The sequence below is a fragment of the Manacus vitellinus genome, unplaced genomic scaffold (assembly GCF_001715985.3).
Source record: "Manacus vitellinus isolate BGI_N305 unplaced genomic scaffold, ASM171598v3 scaffold_19_pilon, whole genome shotgun sequence".
In the NCBI taxonomy this organism is placed as follows: Eukaryota; Metazoa; Chordata; class Aves; order Passeriformes; family Pipridae; genus Manacus; species Manacus vitellinus.
In genome coordinates this window covers 11,373,475-11,397,041 of record NW_021939395.1, presented here as the reverse complement: position 1 = coordinate 11,397,041, position 23,567 = coordinate 11,373,475, and the positions used below count along the sequence as shown (strand labels likewise).

General features: G+C 45.1%; 2 protein-coding genes across 10 annotated transcripts in view; one reads left to right on the top strand and one right to left on the bottom strand.

Moving 5' to 3' along the window:
• Positions 1-9,268, top strand: part of MAP7D3 (MAP7 domain containing 3) — a 45,339-nt gene extending 36,071 nt beyond the window's left edge. For 6 of the 8 annotated variants that reach the window (XM_029959157.1, XM_018070697.2, XM_018070698.2 and 3 more), the window contains 7 exons: positions 749-884; positions 1,969-2,149; positions 3,272-3,376; positions 3,618-3,671; positions 4,407-4,500; positions 4,886-5,075; positions 6,205-9,268. In XM_029959157.1, coding sequence (XP_029815017.1) covers positions 749-884; positions 1,969-2,149; positions 3,272-3,376; positions 3,618-3,671; positions 4,407-4,500; positions 4,886-5,075; positions 6,205-6,514 — 1,070 coding nt within the window. In that variant the 3' untranslated portion in view covers positions 6,515-9,268. The remainder of the gene's footprint in view (positions 1-748; positions 885-1,968; positions 2,150-3,271; positions 3,377-3,617; positions 3,672-4,406; positions 4,501-4,885; positions 5,076-6,204) is intronic. The other 2 variants (XM_018070694.2, XM_018070693.2) reach the window with 2 other exon arrangements.
• An 811-nt stretch (positions 9,269-10,079) lies between these two features.
• On the bottom strand, positions 10,080-21,501 carry FHL1 (four and a half LIM domains 1). Of its 2 annotated transcripts, none has more exons than XM_018070700.2 (6): positions 21,370-21,501; positions 14,123-14,307; positions 13,247-13,424; positions 12,589-12,758; positions 11,842-12,028; positions 10,080-11,078 (listed from the first exon to the last, which is right to left on the bottom strand). In XM_018070700.2, the coding sequence occupies exons 1-6, from the start codon at positions 21,389-21,391 to the stop codon at positions 10,921-10,923; spliced, it is 900 nt and encodes a 299-aa protein (XP_017926189.1). In that variant the 5' UTR covers positions 21,392-21,501; the 3' UTR covers positions 10,080-10,920. The 2 variants fall into 2 exon arrangements, with proteins under 2 accessions (XP_017926189.1, XP_008928968.1); XM_008930720.3 differs by having other exon boundaries at positions 10,080-11,075; positions 21,370-21,497.
• Between the last annotated feature and the right edge of the window lie 2,066 nt (positions 21,502-23,567).

Sequence of the window (23,567 nt, the reverse complement as noted above, 5' to 3'; positions counted from 1 at the left end):
TTTTCCTAATGTTAATTTATAATAGTTCAGACTGATGTTCAGACACCATAACACCAGGCAGGACATGAAGAAACATAAACTGCAGGACCGTGCAAATATTTATTAGCCTGGTGGTTGAAGCTGTTTTGATCTCCATGTAAATTGGAAATTGATTTGTTGCTAATGTGTAGAAATACAGAATTACTGAAGTCATTAGTATGTGCCTTCAGGGCCAGATAAAATGGTGATTATTTGCACTCTAAGGTACTCTATAAATATAAAGGCATGAATTTTAATGTTATGAAAAATGAAAAATACAAAAATTAGTATTTCCTCTTTAGGGTCATGTGCATTCAGTTTTATTAGAAGAATGTGAAGTATAAGTGCTAAAGTAGTATTTGTTTTCAGTTTTCTTTTCAGTGTTCAAGAGTTATGTATTCTGAAAACATGTCTTTTCAGAAACATGTTTTGAGTGCTATGATAATTGGAGAGTATCTTTAAGTGTATCATCTGGAATATGGCTGGATCAGTATTGAAATGAGTTGTTATTGTTTCACTGTCAGTGAGATATTGGGGCTCTGCAACTCTTGAGGGCTCCTCTTCAGCTCTGGAAGGCCCTTAGTAAGGGTGCACTCAGTGAGTGATGAGCACTGCTCGAACAGATAGTGGATCAGATGTCATGAGAAAGATCTCATCTGACAATGATAACGTCTTTCTTAATTTTAAGTTACTGGAGCTTTTTAACAGCAGTTTCTTTTAACCTTTGCAGAATCAGGTAGCAAAACAGTAGCAGGGACCACCACAGCTGAAGAAGCTGCTAAAATCTTGGCAGAGAAGCGACGTCTGGCACGAGAGCAAAGAGAGCGCGAAGACCAAGAAAGAATTCAGAGACAAGAAGAAGAAAGGTAACAGTTGAGAGAAGGAAGGGATGCTTTCAGTGGTGGGATGTGGTTGGAATGGACATTCCAACTGTATATGTTTTCCAAATCTTAATTTAAGTTCCTGCAAATCTTAATGCAGTTCCTGAAGCAAGGAGGCACTAGCACATTTGAGATGGGACAGGTTGCTGTGTGTAACATCAGTTTATATCTCAGTATATATATAATGCATAGTCCATGTGAAATCACTGCTTCTTTTTCCTTACAGTCACCAGTGGGGCTTTTAATTCAAAACCAGAATGTGCTTTTTACATCACTTGTGTTTGGTTTGTTTGTATTTGGTTTGAAATAGTCAAACCTCTCTGTATTAAATTTTTCCTTTGCTGAGCTCAGGCAGTGGTCTGATGGTACATTAAATCTCATGTTAGTGATCTGAAATCTAGATCAGTAATGTGGCAGGCAAGTAATTCAAAGTGTTAGATCAGTGTGCATCTGGTTCACCACATAGAAGTTGTTAAAAATAATTTGCTAAGTTAGTGCTGAATAACTTTATTCCAGGTCAGGGGTCACCTGTCTTTGCTTCTATGAACATGGTGGAATATCAGATTTTATCTGTTTTCTGGTCATGGATGTAAAGCTGTCAGAAACTTTAATATAATCTGTTTTAGGTGTTTTATCAGAAATATGTCATCAGATCTGCTGTGTGTGTCTGCATGAGCTGGCAGTGTACCTCTGAATTCAGGCTATAGAAGAAAGAGTTTTTTTAGGAAATCCCACTAATCTTCATTCATGTTATGGTTGCAGATGGTGTTTATTAAATGGTTGTTGCTTAATCCCATTCTCAATCAAACATTCCGTTATTGGAACAACCTGCCTTGACCTTGACTTAATCAGCAAGTAACATATACTCACAGATAGTTTCTTCCAAGTTATTCTGATTTTTCCTTTGACTAGTCTGGGTGGTGACAAATCCCCACAGAAAGTGCCTTTATGCAGTAATGTTGTGACTGGATTATTTAGAACTTCCATGCTTTCCTGCTCTGTCTCACGTGCATGCACACTTTTAAAGAAATAAATACCCAGTCAGTAACCTGTATCTTGGAAACACCAGAATCAGAGAGGAAGAGATGGCCAAGAGAGCAACTGAGGAAAAAGCACGACGGGAAGAGGAGCTCCGGAAGCAGGAGGAGGAGAAGAGACTGTTCTATGAAGAACAGCAAAAACAGGCTGAGGAGGAGAGGATCCGGCGGGAGCAGGAAGAGCAGGAAAAACTCGCAGAGCTTCAGCACCAGGTCTGTGGCTCCAACTGTGTTCCTGGTACAAGCTGCCACCGTGTTTTCCAGAGGGCTGTTTTTGTTTCTTTCACGTAACGGTTTTGACAGGTCTGTGTCAGGAATGACGTAAAGCAGAGTTCATCCTGTCTGAGATGGATTTGAGAGTGTCTGCAGGTTCTTTCCTTCCCCTCTTGTGTGTGATTTTTTAAAATTTTTTTCCCCAACGTTTGGTAAATTCAAGTGTGGGCAGAAGCAGCTATTCTGGAAATTTTTTTTGGCTGTCAAGGAGGCATCATTTTGCATACATTAAATATCTGTACCGAGCCCACTTTACCAGCTTACTGCTATGAGTTACAAGGAGGTGGTCTGTCTGGAAAGTCATCTGGCTTGCCCTGATTCCTTTAAAAGAAAGATTGGTAGTGTTTCCAAGTCCACTTTTCCTGTTGCTAAATAGTCTTCCACAGCAAGTATCCATGTACCATTACAAAGGCGTCCTTTGAACTGAAGGGAGCTGTTCTGCAAAAAGTGGACTTTCCTTAAATTAGATTTATTCTGAAAGCTAAGGCAGTTTTACAATGAAATTTTGTGTTTAAAGTGCTGTATCTTATGGATAGCATTGCAATGTGTCTGAACATTTCTCTATAAGCTTATTTAAGTTTATGACAATTATTCAGAGTGTTAACTATGTTTCTATCTTCTTTCCAGTCATACTGGAAAAGATTTTACAGTGTAAAAGGAACAGAAGATGTTCTGCACCAAGTGTCTTGGTAGCAATACCTGACTGCCAAGATTTTTGAGTTAATCTTGACACATTCAGAATTTAATTGCTGTCTTGTTACTTTATAAATTATCCTTCTTAGACAAATGTTCGTCCTGAAATATAGTTTGAACTCTGAGTAGCTCAACATTCAGAACATTTGCATTATATCAATATAGTTGACGTTCAGTTTCTGAATGTCATGGTAGTATATATTTCATGTCAGTAGCTGGGTAATGGCATTTAGCTACAATGTGTGGTCATATTAAATAGTGATTGTCTGATGTGCCTGTGTTGAACCAGAATCTCTGTAACAGCTCTGCTTTTGACTCTTGGGAATGACCTGTGCACTGGGTGCTCTCTTCTTTTTGTTTTATTTTCAGAGAGAAGAAGCTGAAGCAAAAGCTCAAGAAGAGGCTGAAAGACAGCGACTGGAAAGAGAGAGAATTATGCAGCAAAATATGCAGGAAAGGCTTGAAAGAAAAAAGGTAGACTGTTTTGAATTCTCAGTCTAAAATAGTGGTTGGGATGTTAAACTGAACAAACAAACAGTTTCTGATGCATTTAAATAGAAGTAGTGTGTTTATTTTTAAAAAAGCAAACTCTGGCTTCTGGACTTTAAAAACAGTGAATAAAGTATTAAATTAATGAAATATGAAAATATGATTGAAAACTTAAACCAGAATGCTGAAATATAAAGCTCTGCAAATATTTTCCATGTTTTAACAGAGAATTGAAGAAATAATGAAAAGAACACGAAAATCGGATCAAAGCGAATCCAAGGTACTTTTTTGTTTGGATCTGTATAATAACAGAATAGGCTTTTCCTTGAGGAGGCTTTGCCTTGTATCCTGTCTTTCTCTGTTATCCTTACACAGACTGGCTTCCGTGTAGAGTACAAAGTTCTGGTGCACCAGAATAATTTCCAATAGCTTCCCATTGCACACACTCTTCTGCTCTGCTTGTTCTGACAAAAAGTCTTGGATGTATTTTTGTTCAAGGCCTACAGTGTGATCTGTTATTATCACTTGCAGACTGGTTTAAAAAACCCCCATTGGTTAGTAGGGCTTTTTTTTTTTTATTGTATACATTCTGCCAGCATTGGTATCATCTGTTTGCTTAAAGCAAATCTTGGATGCCCCTTGGATTGCTGGATGTATTTTTGTTAATGCAGTGAGGTTTGTGGTCAGTTGTGCTTACTGGGGAATAGTTGTTCTTGTCTGAATATTCAAAGATCTAAGTCTTCATATAGCTGAAAATCAATAAAAATTTAGCACACACCTTGGAGAAATGAGGGGAAAAGGAACTCAGGAATAATAGGTAGGAGGTGGAAGTGGGTCCCACAGGCTCTGGCTCAGTAGAACATATATTGCTGGGTGAACTGGTTGTCTGTGAGCCTTTGGACTTGTGTGGCCTCACTGCTGGTCACAGAATTGTCCTGTGTGGGAGCTGTGATTGAGCCATTTGTGAAAGGCTGGAGGGTGGGGAGCTATTCCAAGTAACACTCTGGCAATTCAGTTGCAGAATGAAGGGAAATCTGCCTCAGAGGTGATGGAGGGAGAGGATATTGAAGAGGAGGAAGAGTTGGGTCTTGAGAAGACTGATCAACCAGGTAAGGAAACTTGTGGATGAGTCAGATCTGAGTAGCAGTGAGTCTCTCAGTGATGTTTAAGGTTGTTGAAAAGGTCACTCACATAACAGCACTGTGGTGGTCTGAGACACCAGTCCCAGAAATGCCAGGGAGACTCTCTGCTTGGACAGAGAAACAGTCAAAATGATTCAAGAATGAGATGGAGGCAACTTTCATTTTACAAGTGGATTTTTAAAGATGAAAAACGAGTTTCATGTTGTTATAGGCAGCTTATCTATAGAGAAATGATTGAAGCCCAGTGCCCTGAGTTTTAGCTAGGAAAGGTCATTTTGACACTCGTATTCTAACCATTCTGTTACTGAAGCTCTCCTTTTTAATTTATTTCTTGTTTTTCCCCCATTTTCAGGAAAGCTAAATGGCATTGACTTGCTCCAGGAAGTCAAGAGGGAAGCAGAGGGTTGTTTAGAGACTGCACAAAGCTTGATCTCTGAGGAACAAGATGAGTCAGAGTTGAAGGCCAGTGAAGTGTTCATGAATGGAAGTGACTTGAAAAGTGATGAGGGGTCTCTGTCTGTTAGTGAACTAAAGGATTCCAGGTGAGTTTGTGTAGGCAACTGCTTTACTGTCAGAGCAGTTATCCATCACACAAAAAATCTCTCTCCACATTTAAAATGAATTTAGCGCTGTCTGTAGCTTTGCCTGTCTTGCACCCCGCTGGCTTTGTGGTGTGTCTGTGCCTTGCTCCAGACATGTGGTGTGTGTGTGCTGTCAGTTCAGTGCCTCACACAGAACAGTTAGCTCAGGATAATTGTTTGTTTAGTTGGCACCATGCTAACAGTACTGGCTTTGCTGAGAAGTGAGACACAGCCAGTGTTACAACATGGCAGTGTTGCTTATAAAGAGTGGCATTGGCTTGAAATCTTCTCCCTTGAAATGGCTTGCAGTTCTTCTCATTAACAAAACGTGAAACAAGAGGGAGGGGAGATAACACTGAAAAGGAAGAATAACCTACAGGAAAGCTCTAGAACAACGTTATGCTGAAACACCAGATAGAACACAAAAGCCTCCCTTGGTGGGGAATGGTTTTTGTGGTATTTCAGATTTTATCTTTTTGAACATAAAGCATTTCTATCAGCTGCTGGAAAATCTGTCCTCTGATGCTTGTTCCATTTGCTCATCTAAATGCTAATGATTTAGAAATGACATTGTGAACGCTTTTTTAAAGTGACAATAAATTAATCTCATTCCTCCAGTGATGGAGTATAAAGACATTTTCGTGATTCTTCAAAGAATGAATGAAAATTGATCAATGATTTGGGTTTAGATTTTGAATCTTTTAAATATTTCTGGTCTTCTGAGGCTTAGTTTTGTGCCTGAAAAGTCACAGCTGGAGGAAAAAAAGGAGAAATGCACACTACTAAAATTGGGATTTAATGGTTCAGGGCTTTAAACTTGTTGCTTTCTTATATCAAATTTCTGCAGCCAGACCTTACCTGAGAGCTGTTAGTACAGTAAAAAGTTGGTATGTGTTGGTGAGTTGTTCTTCCCCATTGGCTCTTGGAGGGGACATCCTGTGTGGCAGCTGGAGGAGCTTGTCTGGAAATGCCCTTCAGGACATTCAGTGCTTTGCAGAGTTTTAAGTCTGCTAATTGTTTGACCTGGAATAAATCTAAAGGTTAAACGTGCAGAAAGTGTAATACAAGTGTCCTTTTTTTTTTTTCCTAGCCATCCTGCAAAAGAAGTGGTTATCGATGACTCAGTGAAATCGGGTGTTAATGAAGCTGATCATACAATTGGACTTATTCAGAATCTTAATGGAAAATCTGGTTCATGGACTTTTGAGGAGTTCATTGACGTTGGAGTACATTCCAAGTCAACCAAACTGAGCTCGGACAGCATCTCTGCTGGTAACTGTAATCAAAACTTGAATGATGCTGCTACAATACCTCCTAGTCCCAAATTGGCTTTTGAGGAAGATGGTGCAGTGAATTCATTGACCAAACCTATAGATGCTTCATCAGGTAATCCAAGCTGACTTCCCTGTCTGTCTCTTCCTCTGCCTAGGCAATTAACTTCCTTGCATTTTGCTCTCTTTGCCTTAACTACAGCTTCTTATTTTCAAGGCACTTTTTCCAATGTGTAGACCAGAGGGAAAGCTCTTTCTTTAGTGCTGGTAACTTGAATTCTGTCAAAAGGAGTCACCAATCAATGCCTTTTTAGGGACTTGCTAAGGCCCAACATTAAGGCTCTTCCAAAGACACAGCTGAGCCCTTGTGAAGCTCCAGTATCTCCTACCAGCACTGAAGCTCATCTGTTGTACTTTAAGCTTCTTCTGAGATACCTTAAATGGCACATGTTACTTTTGAAGATACTAACAGTTTAAAAGGTGTCTGATGTAACTCTACAGGCAAGATCTTTCCACTCCTAGGCATGTTCTGTAACTTTTTGATGCTGACCTGCGTGGTCTTACAAGGTGTCCTCAAACTCTAGCAAGGTATTAGCTGTAGAATAGTGTTTCACTTCACTGAGGCAGGTAGCACCAACCTGAAGTTCCACAGACAGTTGTGTTACATTTTGAGAGGAGTAATAAAGCTGTACACACACAAAATTCTCTGAATTTCCTGAAAGAAGCAGGGCTGCATCTCAAGCCACATGTACTTGGGAAGGCAAACCTTCATGCAGTACAGCCTGGTGTGTCAGAGAGGCTTCAGGAAGGTAGTTATGTAACATAGACTAGAATTCCCTGGTGTTGGAGCTAAACCCCAAATGGTCATATTCACAGCAGGAGATCTCTTTCCATGAGATAAATGACTGTGTGATCAGTGAAATGAATGGTAGTGGAAGAAATGAGCCTTGCTATCCACATTTTCTTTCAGTGATGTGTAGCACTTTGTTTGATTAAAGTGTAGCACTTTTCTAGACTGAACTGTTTCCTGAGTCTCCTCTGTCACTCTGCGTCTTGTGGATTTTAGTCCCGTGGGCACAACCTGATCGAGGCCTCCCTCCTGGCCAAGACTGACTGGGCCACGGGAATAGACAGATTTAATGTGATTCTGCTGATCACATTTTGTTGTGAGCAAAATCATTAACTTTTTAGCAAAGAAAGCGTTGCCTTCTAATTTTGACCTTGAAAATGTTTAGACTTAATATGGTTTAAGAATTCTGTACACAACTTTGAAAACTAACATTCCTGTAAAAAGAAAGAAAACCCTACTGTGCTGGTTTTGGACCATAAGTGTCTAATTGGTTCTGTGCTCACTCCTGGATGTAGACTCTGACAGTGATGATGGATGCATGTGGCATACACACAGTTATGATGGTTACATGTTTTCTTCTCTTTGCTCTTTGGACAGAACTGTGAACACTAGAGACCTGGAAATAATCTGATTGCACTTCAGTAATCCAGTATTTTCTCAAGTACCGAAGGCCTTGTTTTGAAAAGCTGCTTGTTTACCTTTATCCATCTTCAACTTTGCAAAAAACACCAGGGGAGGGATGAAAAAGTTCTAATTTGCACCTTGAAACATTTCAGGGAAACTGTTTTGCTGATGTTCTTTTTCCATTCGTTTAGCTTATTGTTAGATAAGGTTTCCTAGTTCAAATATCCCTTGTTTCCCTTTTACAGACTTTACAGTAACCTGTTTGAGTCTTTTGGATTTTTTATTTCCATATCAGTATCATGTACAGCAGAAGGCTACTGGAGGCTCCCCTCTTAGCTGCAGACTTTGCATATTTCTAAAATGGCCCTTGATTAAATAAAAGACTCATTCAGTGTGTGTTAAAGCTGAACTCCCTCTGTAATGTCTAGAAAAATGTTGCTTGTTAGTTCATGTGCTATTTAAAAATGCAGAATTGACTATCTTCAGTTTTGAATGGAGAAGAAAAATTCCTTGTCTAATGTGAAAATTTTGACAGTTTCAAAATCTGGTGTTGTACCATCACTAATATGTTTTAATCTATTGGCAAACATCAAAATATTTTACAGCATGTGCACTAATATATTGCAAAAATGTCAAGTCTCTAGATATGTCTGTCAGTGCAGTTTAATGTGTCATGCTTTTAAAAAATGTTTTCCTTTAGATTTACTTATTTATCTACACTTATGGAAGTATTATTTTATTGTGTACATAACAGTATTAGACCATTGAAGTCATGTTTTGTTCATGTTCATTATTCTAAGTGTATCAGTTCCAGCTGTGTAACAGTGGCTGCCAGTTGCATATATATTTTCCCTCCCCTAAAGCCTGCATTAAATAATCTATTTAACCTGAACTTGCCTGCTTTTTACAGCATGAAGAGATTAATGAAGCATCTTCTGAAAATTGCTACTAAAAGTAATAATGCAGCCTTGTTCTGATGTCTCCTGTAAGGATAGACTGGATAGGTGGTTACTTTAAAGAATAGCTGTCTCAAATCTTGCTACAAACCACTGGCTGATCCTCCAATTCCAGCGATTCATCCACATGGCAGCTGTTTGCAGTGGGTAAATGCAGATGGTTTTGCTGGAACTACACGTGTTCTTTCCTCAACACCACAGTTGCAAAAGAAGCCCTCAGCCCTCTCCCTCTTGCTGTTCAGAAATGCCATAGAACTGTTTTAGACTTTTAGAGCAGTGCCTTAGGTAAAAGGAAAACTGTATTTTTGTATGATAGCTGTTTCATTCTGGCAGAGACAATCATTCTAACAAAGATGCCAGTATTTTCTTCTGTGCTGATATTTGTTGAATGGTCTGATACAGCTCTGTGTAAATATGTGTGCACTGTTAAATAAACTTTGCAGTTGAACAATGCTTTATTTTGTAATGCTAAACATGACCTTACTAGGCCTCTCCAACCCCTTGCCCTGCTGACCTACCTTGAGATGCACCCTGGTGCTGCTCTAACTACTCCCAACTGCACATTCCCAAACTAGAGGCCTCTGGCAGTTGCATCTGTGTGGGTGGGAGGGTATTTGCACTAACACCTTCAGCTCTTGCTGTGTTTGTACATGCTCATATATATGATGGTGTGTTCATAACTCTTGAATTCTTTAACCTGCTTTTCCCTGTCAGCCTTTGCTTTTCCCTTGCAGCACCAGCATCTCTGTGTTCCAAGGGTGAGTCCAGCAGTGCTCTGTGGCCACAGTGGGGCAGTGCCCAGCAAGAATACAGCAAGATGCTGCCTTTTCTTTTTTTTGCAAGGCAAGGGTTCTTTGTTGGTAGGTGAAAAGGAATGGCTGGAGCAGCATCCAATTGATAAAATATTTCTGTATTTCAGTACTGTGGAAAAAAACCCCACCAACCTTAAACCAGCATTAAGGTTGCTGAAGGGTTGTGGATCTGTGCACGAACAGTGGCTGTACATATGTTCTCCAAAGGGCTTTTTCACACAGGCTGTTCCTGGCAGATGGTCTGGTGTCAGTAATATATTAAAAAAATTAATTAGTTTATGGAAATCGTTGCTTTGGTCCTCAGATATTTAAGGGTGCAGTGACAGCACAGCTGACTCTTTACTTTGCCAGTATCAGTATATGAGACTTGGTTTCAGTAGCTCAGCCTTAAGATGTGTCAATCATGTAAGATGGCAAAATGAAAAAGAAAAAACTTTTCCAGACTGTACAACTCCAAGCAGGCACTAGTCTTACTTTTATTCAATCACAAAACATACACTGATAGGATAGGAGAGCTATCGTTGTCTGAGCTATTTTTAAGGCACTTGTAAATGCATGTGCATGTTTTAGGTGAAAGATTTACTACTTGTTAATGGATTAATAATTGCACATAGACAGCCTTGTTTAAACAATGATATAAAAAAAGCTGATGAGCAAAACTTTTGGACAAACCATGCGGAAATCAAGACTAAAACAAGTTTATGGAACCTTAACCAAGCTAAATTGCACTGCCAAAACATTGTTATAAGTAAGATGAAGCCATTCCGTACATGTGCTGCAATTTGGTGTGGTAGGGTAAGCTAAGGTATTTAATGATTATTTATTAATGGTGTAGTGCATGTTGTGTACCTGTACTTGTAAAAGCATAATAACGAATCCCTCTGATCCCAGATGCAATCTTTGCGTCTCTGTATCCCAGGTTCATGCCCTGTCAAACCCACTTCACTTGTGCCAAGCTTAAACATATACCAGACAAGTTTAAAACTAGATTTGTTTTAGTTAAGCCACACACAGATGATGTAGTGTGTGGATCTCTAATGCTAAATCTAACAACAGCATTTCAAGCCTTTACACTAAGAATTACTTGGAAACAAGGTTAGATTTTTGCAAGGCTACATGCTCTTGTACTGCAGGAGCTTCAAAAGTCAAACCCAGTATATTGAAGCTAATTTAGTTCTTATACTAAAATGGAAACAGATAAAATTCTCAACATGCAAAAACCTGCTCCTTTACCAGGACTGTTTGGGAAAGCAGGGCTTTAAAATCCATCTTACAGCACTTGCTGTCTGCTCATTACAGTCGTTTGGGACACTCAGCACAGTAAATTTTTCCATTATGGCAAACAAAGCGCTTGTTGGCCAGACCACGGGCACACTTTGTGCATTTGAAACAATAATCGTGCCAGGATTCATCCTCGTAGTTAACCACACTGGTTCCTCTTCCAAATCCTGCTAGGAGAGAACACAATTATAGGACGGCGATAGTAGCTTTGCCTTGGCTGGGTCAGCCCACCAAGCAGCAGATCCCCCTCTTACTCCCTCCTGGGCTTCTCTAGGCTAGCAGGCCACAGTGTGTGCCTCAAATACTAGTCAAAGTAGCAAATGAAGCACGTTTTTTGATGCATCTTTTGATGTTTCTTGTAGAAACAGGTAGCTTAGCATAAGGCTTGCATGGCTTGTCTCTGCAATAAGCTTTTTCCCTTGGATCCTTGCTCCAAGAAGCAGTCAAGCTGAAGGAAAGATGTAGAGCAGGAACAGGACTTATGGTCTCAGATCCTGGCTCTAAAATGCAGAATGGAATATGAGTCTCATGGGACTGGCAGGACAGTGCCCACTTTTCAAGGCTGAGCTCTGTAATCCAGTAACTGTTAAATGTAAAATACGTCAGAAGCGAAGCAAATGTCACTTTGGGACAGTAGAATGTTTTAGACTGAAGGGTCCCAAACTAGGATAGAGGTGGGAACACTTGTAGCTGGGGGAGTTTTGAAGGAGGTAAATTTGAGGCATGCAAAGGGTGAAGAGCTCAGTTACTGGCTCGAACTCCATCCAGCAAGAACACGTGTCTTGGAGTCAGATCACTTGTAAATTGCTGGGGTTGAGCTTGGGTTACTAGACCTGCTCTGATGTTACCCGCCTCTGGGCTCCGTGGCTTTTGGGGATCACTGTTCTGACCTTAAGCACCCACTGCCCTCGAGCTGCATTTAACCCAACATACCTGTAATAGGATTCTTGCAGCCAGCACACTTCTTGGCCACGCACTCCTTGTAGCATTCAACACAGTAAAAGTCATCCTCCACAGGGGTGAAGCGCTTCCCGCCCAGTGGCTTCTTGCAGTTGGAGCAAATGAAACACTCGGAATGCCAAGGCTTTTCCTGGTAAGTGAGGCCTCCAGAAGTGATGGGCTGGAAGGCAAAGAGCAGAGGTGTGGTTTAGAAGCGGTAGGGAAAAAGAGAGGTGACACAGACATGGGGTGGAGGGAAGGAAGGCTTTGTCATGGAGAGGAACTCATCAGAAGTTTGCATCACAATTAAATGGTGAAGCTCACTTGAGTTTCTCTAGCCTGAAGTCCTGTGTACCTGCACTTTCACAATAGTTTCTTTTACCTGCAGTAACTGCAATTCTACACTGACCAGTTGCAAAAGTTGTAAAACATTCACTTCTTGAATACACAGGACCTACTAGAGAGCTTAAATTATCCCCAAAGCAAGTGCAAGACTGGTGCCCTCTTGGTTTCTGCACTGTTGCTGTCAGATAACCCGACAGACCCTGCCCAGATCCCATAATGTACAGGAACCATCAGCTCTTCTGTTATTCCACCAGCTGCTGGCACCAGTATCTCAAGGACAGAACATGAGCCTTGGTATAGCTTCAGCATGGTCTGTCTCTGGTTTACTCTCCCAGCTTCCAAAAGACACACAAGAGCCGGTTCTGGCAGCTCCCTTTGCAAAGGGGAAGGACTTACGTTCTTGCATTTAGCGCAGGTCTTGGCAAACTTGTGCTCATGGCAGGAGACACAGTAGAATTCATCACCCTTGGGGAAGAAGCTCCCGGATCCAATCACTTGCCTGCACTGGCTGCAGGTGAAGCAATCCTTATGCCAGACCATCTTCTTGTACTCAACATTTTGGTCTCCTGCAACAGATAGAAATAACTTGTTATGTGGGATTTCAGGCCTGTGGCAAACCCTCACCCTGTGCAGTGTAACTTATCTGTGGGCAAGAACTGTCCATACTTACACTCATGATTCAGTTGGAATGTAGCCAAGAGACAAGCTGTTAATTTCTGTATCTGATTTTAGCCAGAGGCTGCTAGATTTTCTTAAAATATTTGTCAGACCAGGTGCCTGAGCCTCTGAATAGCTTGATTTAGAGAGCAAAGCTTTTGGTAGAAATGGTTTAAGACTAACTATTAATTATCACGAGGGTTAACTGCAAAGAAGCCTTTCAGTACTTGAATAAAATGGACAGGTGAGAGCAACAGTCAAAACTTACACTATTTTCTGATTCTGTCTTCCACTGTGATGCCCATACCCATAACTGCAGCCTCACAGCTTGATAACCCCCCCGGTTATGCCCTGGAGCAGAGTGTGGCCCTTGTACGCCTCTCATTGGCACCAGTACCTGCAATAATGGGCTTAAAGCAGCCCTTACACCTGGGTGCATCCTCAGTAGCAGTGCAGTTGCTGCACCAGACCTTGTTGTTCTCCCGGAGCATGAAGGGCTCGTTGACCAGGGACGTGTAGCACTTGAAGCAGCGGAAGCAATTATCGTGCCAGTAACGGTTCTTGAAATGCAGCTCCTGGAACAAACAGAAAGGGAGAGATAAGCTTTTCTCTGTCACTGAGCAGCCCTAAAGCCAAGCATCTGGCTTATCAGCCTGGGCAGTCAAGGATAGATTCCTTGTTCCTAAGCACTGTCTGATTCTGTGGGTGGAGCTGCAGCTCCTCTGCAAGCAGTCAAGGGAAGGGCGTTTAACCAGACTCACTGACACAATCACAATCACTTTTGAGGGTGGCAGAGGTTGCTTCAAAGCAACAGCTCTGAGATTTGAAGTTCTGCAAGTGTGTGCTTCTCAGGTTGTCACACTCCCTCTAGTCCAGGTGTACATTATTACTGCCATAAACACGAAGTAATAAACATCTGACAAACTGACAACATCAGACCCTGAGTTCCCCAGTGCTTTGCCCAGATTAGTTTTTGTAGGTCCTGTGCAGGTTACCTGCAGTTCTCTCTTCAGGGCAACTCAGCATTTGCAGCAGTCCATGTTGCTGAATCAAGAACCTGAAATTGGCTCCTGTGCCACAGCAACCCACCATGAGCATCCCTCTGCACATCCCAGTGTCACTGGCTCTTTGCCCAAGGAGCACATGGCCCACCAGCCACAGGACCCACAAAGAACTTGTTTTCACACGGTAGCTCACAAACAGACCAGAGCCAGCAAGACAAGCAGGAGGGTTCATCAGCATTTGCCTGTTCTCATCATCCATCAGCACTCACCTTGGAGTCAGCTCCAATGGGTTTCTTGCACTCGGTGCAGGTGTTGGCACAGAACTTCTCGAAGCACTTGACGCAGCAGTGCCTGCCCTCCTTCTGCACATACTTCTTCCCGTGCAGGGGGTCCCGGCAGTAGTGGCAGTCAAAGCGCTCTGACATGGTGCCCACGGTGTAACTGCTGCCAGGCCCTGCAAGGGGACACAGGGTGAGGGAACGGCACTGCAGCCCTGACAACTGCTCCAGCTTCTGGGGGCTGTGCAAATCAGGAGGAGGATGGCTCGGCAATGAGCATGTGGTGGTGTCACACTCCTTGAGGGCTTGCTGGTAGAGAAAGCAGCCCCGGTGGCAGCACTGTTAAGGCAATTTTTCTATGATGCAGCTCAGGCAGTTAGAAAACACGACACCTCTCTGCCACCTGCACTAGGTCAGGATAAGGAGAGGGAGAGATCACTCAGCAATTACTGTCATTGGCAAAACAGAATTCAGTTGGGGAAAGTAGCTTAATCAATCTTAAAAACACCTTCCCCCTGCCACTTCCCTTCTTCACAACCTCAACTTAAATCCTGATTCCTCTACCATCTCCCTCCAGCAGCTCAGAGGGATGGGGAAGGGGGACAATGATCAGTTCATCACAGTTTGTCTGCCCCTCCTTCCTTCTCATACTCTCCCTGCTCCTGCGTGGGGTCCCTCCAGCAGTTTTCCACAAACTTCTCCAACATGAATCATTCCCATGGGCTGCAGTTCTTCACAAACTGCTCCAGCATGTGTCCCTTCCACAGGGTGCAGTCCTTCAGAAACAGGCTGCTCACTCAGGGAGCACAGCTGCTGTTGAGTCCCACACCAGCCTTTCCCCATCACATTCTTAACAGGAAGGACGCTAGACTGTTGTATTTACATATTTCACATCAAGCAAGGGTAATGACACCTAATCACTCCCCGAGAGTCCCTTAGTTCATTACTGCAGGCCTCAGCGAGGTCCTGGCTGAGGCACTACATCAGTTGTGTGCAGAAATCACCACCAAACGAGCAGAGCGGAATAGTTTCCATGTTTCCAGCCTGAACCCTCAGCCAGCTGCAGCCCTCCAAGGCCTTTTGTGCTGGATAGTTGTGCAGCTTCCAGCTGCCTCTTTTCACCAGGCTTTCAGATATAAAATCATAAGGGAAAAAAAAACAAACAGGAAAATATCTCCCTGCTTGGAAAGATGCTTCTTCAGTTCATGCCAGCGAGGCTCTGTCAAGGCCCATGGCCAGGGATCCAGCATATCCACGGGTGTGGGGGCTCTTGACCAGAAGATTTTCCACTTTGGCCAGAGGTGCGTACTCATGCTTTCTCCCCAGACACCCATCCCATCCTGCACACCCAGCCTCAGCCTCCCAGACCACTCCTGCTAAAAGCTCCCTCCATTTCCATACACTCTTCCTCAGCAGAAGTCATCACCGCTTGTGTGGTGCAAGGGCTCTGGCAGGGTTCAGAGAATCCTGGAGTGGTTTGGGTTTGAAGGGACCTTAAAGATCATCAATTTCCAAACCCCCTGCCATGGGCAGGAATGTCACTCACTAGATCAGGTTGCTCAAAGCCCCATCCAAGCTGGCCTGTAACAATTCCAGGGGTGGGGCATAAGGGTTACACAAGCCTGTGGAGCGTCAGGAAAGGCAGCTCCATCCCAGCTCGTTCTCCCACAGCCCCAGCCCTGCAGAGCCCTGTTTCCCTTCATGGCCAACACCCTGGGACACAGCCCTGAACATTCTGCACCATCAGCAACCGGATGGGAGTTATGGCCGTGGTCTGGCAATGGGGGCTGCCAAGAGGAAGCGTCCTCTTTTCCTGATGGAGCAGCAGAGCCAGCACAGAGCAAGGAAGGAGAGGACATGTTCAGGCCATACAAACTGCTGCTGCCTCCATTGCGCGGCCTCACCTCGGAACATCCACTCGGCCCTGGAGTTTTGGGGGCTGCTTTGGTGCCTGTTCCTGACAGAGCTCTTTGGTACAACTGGTGCTCATTCCAGCCATGCTGCTCCAAGCCTCAGCACAGTGTCTGTAAACTGAAATAGGGTTTGGGGGTTTTGGGGCGTAGAGAGGGTGTGTCGCTCCTAGCTGTGCCCTCACAGCAAGAAAGGGTCAGCGGGACCCTGTCGGGCTCATCCGCAGCCCCAGGATGCTGTTGGGTCTGCCCTGTTACACCTTCAGGACCTGTTCACACAGATTTTCATGGACACTTGCCCACCCCAGTAATTCCAGATTCGCCACCAACTGCAGGGCCCAACCTCACCAGCTGGGCACACATCCAACCCACCAGGTCCCGACCAGGGCCCAGCCTGGCTCATGAGTCCTGGAGACATGGGGAGGCTGCAGCAGAGCTAAAGGCTGAGTTCACACCCTTTTCCTTCCCCTAAAACTTCAGAGGCAGGCTGGAGGCTGAGCTGGCAGGAACTGCACTCTACGGGGGAACCAAGATCTGGAAATGCCACCTTGCCAAGGCCAGGGGATGGCCATGTCCTGCTGACAACTACCCCAAGGTAGTTCAAGCAAATGAAACAAATAAACAGCTGGAAAACATGGAAACTATGTGAGCCACAGCCAGCTCTGCAGAGCTTTAGCAAGCAGGTGGGTTTAATTCGGAAGAAATGCAATTGCATGGAGTCCACAGCAAACATTCCCCATCTCAGGTTTAGGGTTGCTTTCAACCAGAACACATAATCTTAAAAGTATGGCTCAGGGAGTAACATAATCCTGTGCTCCCATGTAATGCATCACGCGCTAATGTGAGGCACATTTATCACAGCAGCTTTGGAGTTACAGACAAATTCACACTGGGCCTGGCCTGGCTCCTGGAGCTGGGCTGTGCTTGCAGCCAGACCAGCATCTGCCTGCCTCATGCCACCTCACCGACCAGAAAGCTCCCCTCATACATAGGCATTTACTTCCAGTTTTTCCAAGAGCTTTCTGCCCTCAGCAGTATCATTCCTGATCTAGACCCAGGGAAGGCACCTCTGTCCCCTTGCCTGCAGTGAGGATGCCCCAAGCACATTCTCACAGCAAACACGCTGCCTGCTCATGGGCTCTGCTCACCCGGCTTATGTCCAGAGTCCATGTCAGCCAGACCACCCCCTACAACCCTCCCACAGGAGCAGTACATCCAGGGGCTGGTGCACAAGAGCCCCAAAAGCCACCAGTGTGTGGCAGAACAGGGCCCCAGGCCAGTTGCAGATGTGCTGGGACCACCAGGTCATTCTCCCAAAGTGGAGCAAACGTTAGTGGACTCTTCAGAGCTCAGCTTCATTTAGTATCCTACAGCTGCTCCCCTCAGACCTCTTGTCCCCTCTCACAGAAGGTAAACAGAGCAGATATTTCTTGTGCTCTGTATAAAAATAATTACATCTTCTAAAGCCTGGTTGGCAGCAGGTCACGCTTTTGGAGTTGTTTATCTACTTAATAACCTGTTAACCCTCCAGCTGCACCCAGTCTCCACAGCTTAACTTTCCAGAGTTTCCAGGTATATTAACCCTGGCCTATCTTTACTGTCTGAAAAATAGGCAAGTCATGAAACTAAGGACACATTGGGTATATGGAAAAATCATTACTTCCTTGGAGCCTTTATGTTAGTGCCCACTGTCTTGCTTCCCCATATGGGTAAGTGGTACAGCAGCTGTTGAGCACACAGTGGAGATTCACAACTGTGGATTAACAACTATGCTACAGCAACACAAAATTCAGGGCTCAGAGTGAAGACTCACCAAACTAACCACTAGACTCCAAAGCACTGAACCCTTGTGCTTCTTTTCACAGTGCTGTGCTTAAAATAAGATCAGTAATGCAGCTGGTTGAGCTTGGTAGTTATTTGAACACAGTTTCTTTGGCTGTACTTTTACACCAAATTACAGCAACTCCGAGCTGACAGCCTGGTCAAGCATCTCTTGTTTGGCTCCAGAAGAATAATGTACCCTGAGGACATCTACTAATCCAAACCCCATTTCAGCTTGTCACTGAGGCCACAGAATGGGATTTAGAAAACATAAGAAAAGTACGGACAGACTGGAGGATGTTCTGCTGGAGAGGAACAAGTGAAAAGAGACAGCACAAGTGGCAGGGGAGAGGGGTACATGCCCATCCTTAAATAGCCTAGAGGACCCCCATGAAGAATAAGAGATAAAGAAAAATATAGCGATACTTCCAGAAACTAATCCCCCTCTAAGCAAGGTGTCCCTGTCCCACCAGCCCTGGCAGGGTGCTGTCTAAATGTAGCTCCCTGATGGATTTGGCTACAGCTCAAGGGCAGATGGCCAGGCCAGTGGCCTTCTCAAGTATCAGGGTATTTGGCACAAAGATCCACTGGAACACAACCCTAACATTTACCTGACCACAGAGGTGCCAGTTAGCCACTTGTCCCCTGGGAGCATCTTCTGCTTTTCAAAAGCTGCTCCTCAGCCCTTGGGCAACCATGACTTCCACCCTCCAGAGATCTCAAACATCTGGGGCCCGTGAGCTGCCACACACCTCAAGTCATCCTGACACTTTGTGGTGGAGCTGTCACAGGGCTGTGTCAGGCTCAGTGTCAGGGCTGTCTGCACCCTGCAGCATGGTGAGGTTGGGATGGAGAGGGTACAGACCCAAGAAGTGCCATCCTACAAAAGCTACTGCATTCATACAACCCCCTGCCTCTCCCTGGGTTCCTGTCTCCGGTCACCCCTGGGCTGGTTCATCCCAGTTCAGTTATATACCCAGAGCAACACTGCAGTGGTTTGCACAGCAAAGAAACCAAAGCATTCAGCAAAGGGAGCTGAAGCACAGCTGATAAGCAAAGCACTTAGCACAGGATATGTGTTAATGTCTCTGGGGAGTATGTTTAAATGTGATAAACTACCCAGGAAGAACTTCAAGTGTGGTCTCTAAAAACAACAAGAGAAACTGTACTTATACTTTACAGATTATTCTGTCACTTAAGGAAGAAGATGAAGTTGTTAACCCTGTGCCCTACCCGCAGTTGCATACAGAAGAAAAAGAGCAATTGCTTTTTGACTCTCTGTCAGTTTTATTTTTCTCAGCAGATTGAGTACACAGCCCCCACACTGCCAGGATTGGCTACACCCGCCCGTTCCAGCTCAGTCCTGGCATCCCCTGCTCTGTCACCTGAGTTACCATTCTCAGCATTCCTCTGTGCAGTGTTGCATGGTTTGCTATAAATACCAGGGAAACCCTTAAAGAAAGGGTCCTGTTAATCCGAAATGCAAAGTGACACTCAGGACTGGCACACTGCCTTGGACAACAAGCATTTGCAAAGCCAAAGGAAAGAAAGAAGGAAAGAAAACTCTTGCAGGTTATTTTTGCTGGGAGGGCTGGCAGTACTGAGTGGAGAACTCTGCTCTCCCATTGCCAGGCTGGGGGCACGTGCGACTCTCATACTCTATAACTCAAAAATTAGCCTGTTGATAAAATGGAAGCTTCTTTATTTAGAACAAGAACAGCTCCAAGTTCCTCAGGCGGTGGCCAAAAACATTCCCTACGGTCCTATTGCCACCATGTCTGAGCACATCCCAATCATTATTAAATCTTCACAGTTCCCCAGGGAAGTAAGGATGTGCTATTTATTAAAAACCACTGCTCCAGCCCTGCAAACACTTCCCCCAGGGATTGCTTTGGCACTCAATACAGGGCTCAGCTAAGGCTAACAAGGCACAGCTGCCTCAAGTAAGGCTGAGTACTTAGGCAGAGTTTAAGCAGCAAAGTCCAAACCTTTCAAAAGTAACCAAATCAGCTAACACAAGAATCCTGTTCAGTAACTAACTCTGTGACTGCATTAAGCCTTTCAGATTCTTCAGTTGTGTTCCCAGCTATGCAGAGATCTGCCCCCACCTCAACAGCTGGATGCCCTTCTCATGCCCGGGTGCCCTTGGGAGCCAAATGTGAGCTTCCTCCTGCTATGGAGGAGTCACCCCACCCCCAGAGCAGGCACTATGGTACCCCTGCAACTCTCCCCAGGACTGGGGCTCCCTGTGGGGTGCCAGAGTGGTTGCTGTCCTCCAACCACAGCTTCTGCTCAGAAGACACTTCAGCATTTTGCATTACAGCACAACATCAAGTCTGTGAGTCCTTGTCCCAGGGAACACCCCCTGAGGAAGGTGAGAAAGAAAACAAAGGTATAGCTGGGAAGATACTGAAAGGACGCTACATTAGACAGTCTTGTGGACTGAAGTTAAAAAATAAGTGTTGTCTTACATCAAATTATAACACAGAAGTCAAATTTTACTCAGAAAGGCACCTTGCACAATGTACATCTTCATCACACAAGCAAATCCGAAGCAGTTACAGGCTGTGCAAGCAGCCTCGTGCTTATGCCCTGTCCTGGGAGGCACAGCACAAAGTTGAGCTTTGCTGTGCCTTTCCTCCCCAGTTCTGAGGAGGCTCTATGTTCCCAAGTCTCACAAGCACTCCTGGTTCCCGGGGGGCAGCAGCTTGCATTGGTGCCCAAATCTCTCCCCAAGCACATCCACCCTTTGATCTCATCAAGAGATGCAATGGCACTGCCGTCGTCATTATGGAGTAGGGCTGTAAATGCAGGTTGGACACACACAAAAACAGCTTCTAAGAGTCAGATAGACTTTTAAAAATCCCAAAGAGCTTCCGATTGTCTTCAGCTGGAGGGCTAGAGGAGATTAGTTGGGATGGGAAGACACCACACATCTGCATGTCGTGGGGACATGCAAAACATGGTCTCAAGGTTCCTGTCAGTGTTAATGGGAAGGAGAAGTTCACATTTTCCTATCACTGGCGAGTCAGCCCATCTGATGTACAAGACAAACACAGAGAAGGGGGAGCAATCACAAAACCACCAGAGCAGAGCAAACCCTCTGGGGTTTACACATGGGCTCCCCTCAGCTCTGGGTTCCCTGCTTACCACAATAAGCTTGCTGTAAGAAGGAGCATTGTTCCCCATTGTCACCAAGTCTTATTCAAATAGCAGCTGAGCCCCAGCCTTCCCACAGCAGCACTTACTAGGAGCAGATATAATAGCACTTACCATCCAATGCATTTTACAAAATAAAGGAGGCCGCCCCCCCCACCCTGCTCCCAGCACCAGTCCCCCCATGCTAGTTATCAGCCCATTTGCCATCAGGAGTTCCAGCTGCAGATTGCTGAGGCTTCAGACTGAATTCAAGAGAGTTATTTCTCTGGTGCAGGAGACTGTCAGCAAAACCTTCCTCCCCATCTACCAGGCATATTCCCACAACTCCTGGCAGCACGTCTGCTTTACCTGTGTGCCTGTGGAAAGCCATGACTAAGCAGCCCAAAGTCAGCAGCAGTCCCTCAGGTAACGGAGTTCACAGTCTCTTGGCTGATAAGGAGCTGCCCCATTTGATAACATCCATTTAAACGGAGGCTATTAATACGGACGGGACTCCTACCAGATGTCCACTCCCCTCCCCAGAGATCACAACCTTAATCCCCCTGGAAAATTCTTACCATTTTAGGTGATCCAAGGGAGAAGAATAGGATCCTGAGACCTCTAGGTCTCTGTAGGCAACATTCAAATACCTGCCCAGCTACTCAGCACCCAAATTAGTCCCAAAGGCAGAGTGTGCCTCAGGAACTTGACCCCATGCTAGTACTATTTGGCCTTGGCTTTAGAGTGAGATTGTGTCTCAACAGTCCCAAGCTAAATTACAGACCCAACGTTAATGCTGCTGTGCCATTGCTGAAGGGAAGAGGGAGATTCCAGTCCCATGGGGGCTGAAGGGGCTGCAATCCCAGGAACCAGCAAGAGACTGTCCTTTGGATGTAGGACCATGGAAGGATGTGGGTTGTAGCCCTGGGAACTCAGCTGACAGCCCACAGAAGTACCAGCAGATAAATTCATGGTGCGTTGGACTTGCTTTCAACACGAAGGTCATGGTGAAGTTTTACTACCAGTAAAACTACTGTGCTTGGTCCTCCCCCAGCTTTCACCCTGAGGAAGCTCAAGGCATTAACTCTTCAAAGTGAGTGAGTCCCTGAACAGCAGCACTTAGAAAGCTGGTTTTCATGATATGGGGCTTCTCCAGCATCTAACGTGACTTTAGAGGGCACCGGTTCATGTCTCTGTCCTCTCCATTAGGTGCCCACAAAGCTCCCTAGAAAATCCCAGCTCCATGGCTCCAACCAACCTATTTCCACCCAAGTGATGGTAGGGTGGAGGCAGCTCTGGCTCGGGGTTCACTCCCATGGGGACACCCAGGCAGCAGCAGCTCCACAGCCCCAAACTCACTCTGGGTTATGCAATTGGTGTCGGCGCACGCTCAGGGCCGGGGGCCAGGGCCGCCCAGCTGCTAATCCTGCCTCACCCCTGACGCACTGCACGGCCGTGGGAAAGTCAGTCAACCTCCCTGACAGCCACTGGGAAAAGCCAATGTTTATCATTCCTTCCAGGGAGCCCATCATGGTGGTGTCTGGCCTCTGAACAGCAGCCCTGCTACAGCCAGGAGCATCTCTGCGTCCCACTTGCAGAGGTCCCAAGAGCTCCTCAGCCACGCATGTCACCTGGGCCTTCACACCCATCTTAGGGCCCCCATGTAGCACATGCACAAGGTCAGCACCTCACCAGCATCCCAACACCTCCAAGTTTCCAACATGGCCTGGAAAAGGCCACACTTGACAGCCTGCCATCCCAAAAGAGCACAGCATGGATCCACTCATGTAGCAGATTGAGGCTGGGAAACACACTAAGATACTAATGCACTGAAACACTTTGGCAGAGAAAAACCCAATGTTATTCTGCCCCAGCTCATCTATAAACTCCAGCAAATTGTTTGCATAATTCAGATGGTAACAGGAACCCTAACAACTGGTATTTTCCTGTGCTAATCTTGCTGCGTGCAGTGTAATATTTACAGACATGAGTTCATTTTTGGCAATGCACGTAGAGTTTACTCCATTAACTATTCTCATCCCTTTCTAGTTCCCTACACAAAGCTCTGGCACCCTCTCACCAGGCAGTCATTTCCTACTTCCCCCAGAATACCCTGGCATTTCAATTAGAAACCTTTGCTCTCCATCCTAAAAGATGGAACAGCGTTGCTGTGTGATGCCAGCAGCTGCCACACCCACCCAGAGGCAGCTGCAATCAGCAGTGGTTTGGCAGCACTGCAGAGGGGTGTGGAGGGCAGGGGTGGACACTTGGCCATCGCAGTGTTTCATGTGCACAAACACACGTGAGTTTGAAGCACCACAACAGGTTTGGGCTAGAGGAGGTGGGATGGAGAAAGCTTGGCCAGAAAACAGGAGGAAGACACAGCCCTGCTGATGCCCACGAAGCTTCACCATGAAACTGTCTGGCACAGCTCACTCTGGTGATTCTCCAGAGCAGACTATGACAAAAAGGCCACTTTGTTTGAATTTGTGGCCTCCTGGTCCAACACAGCAGGAATAGACTGGGGATCAACTGCAACAGCTGCTCTTGGTTTCTTGGTTGGTCTA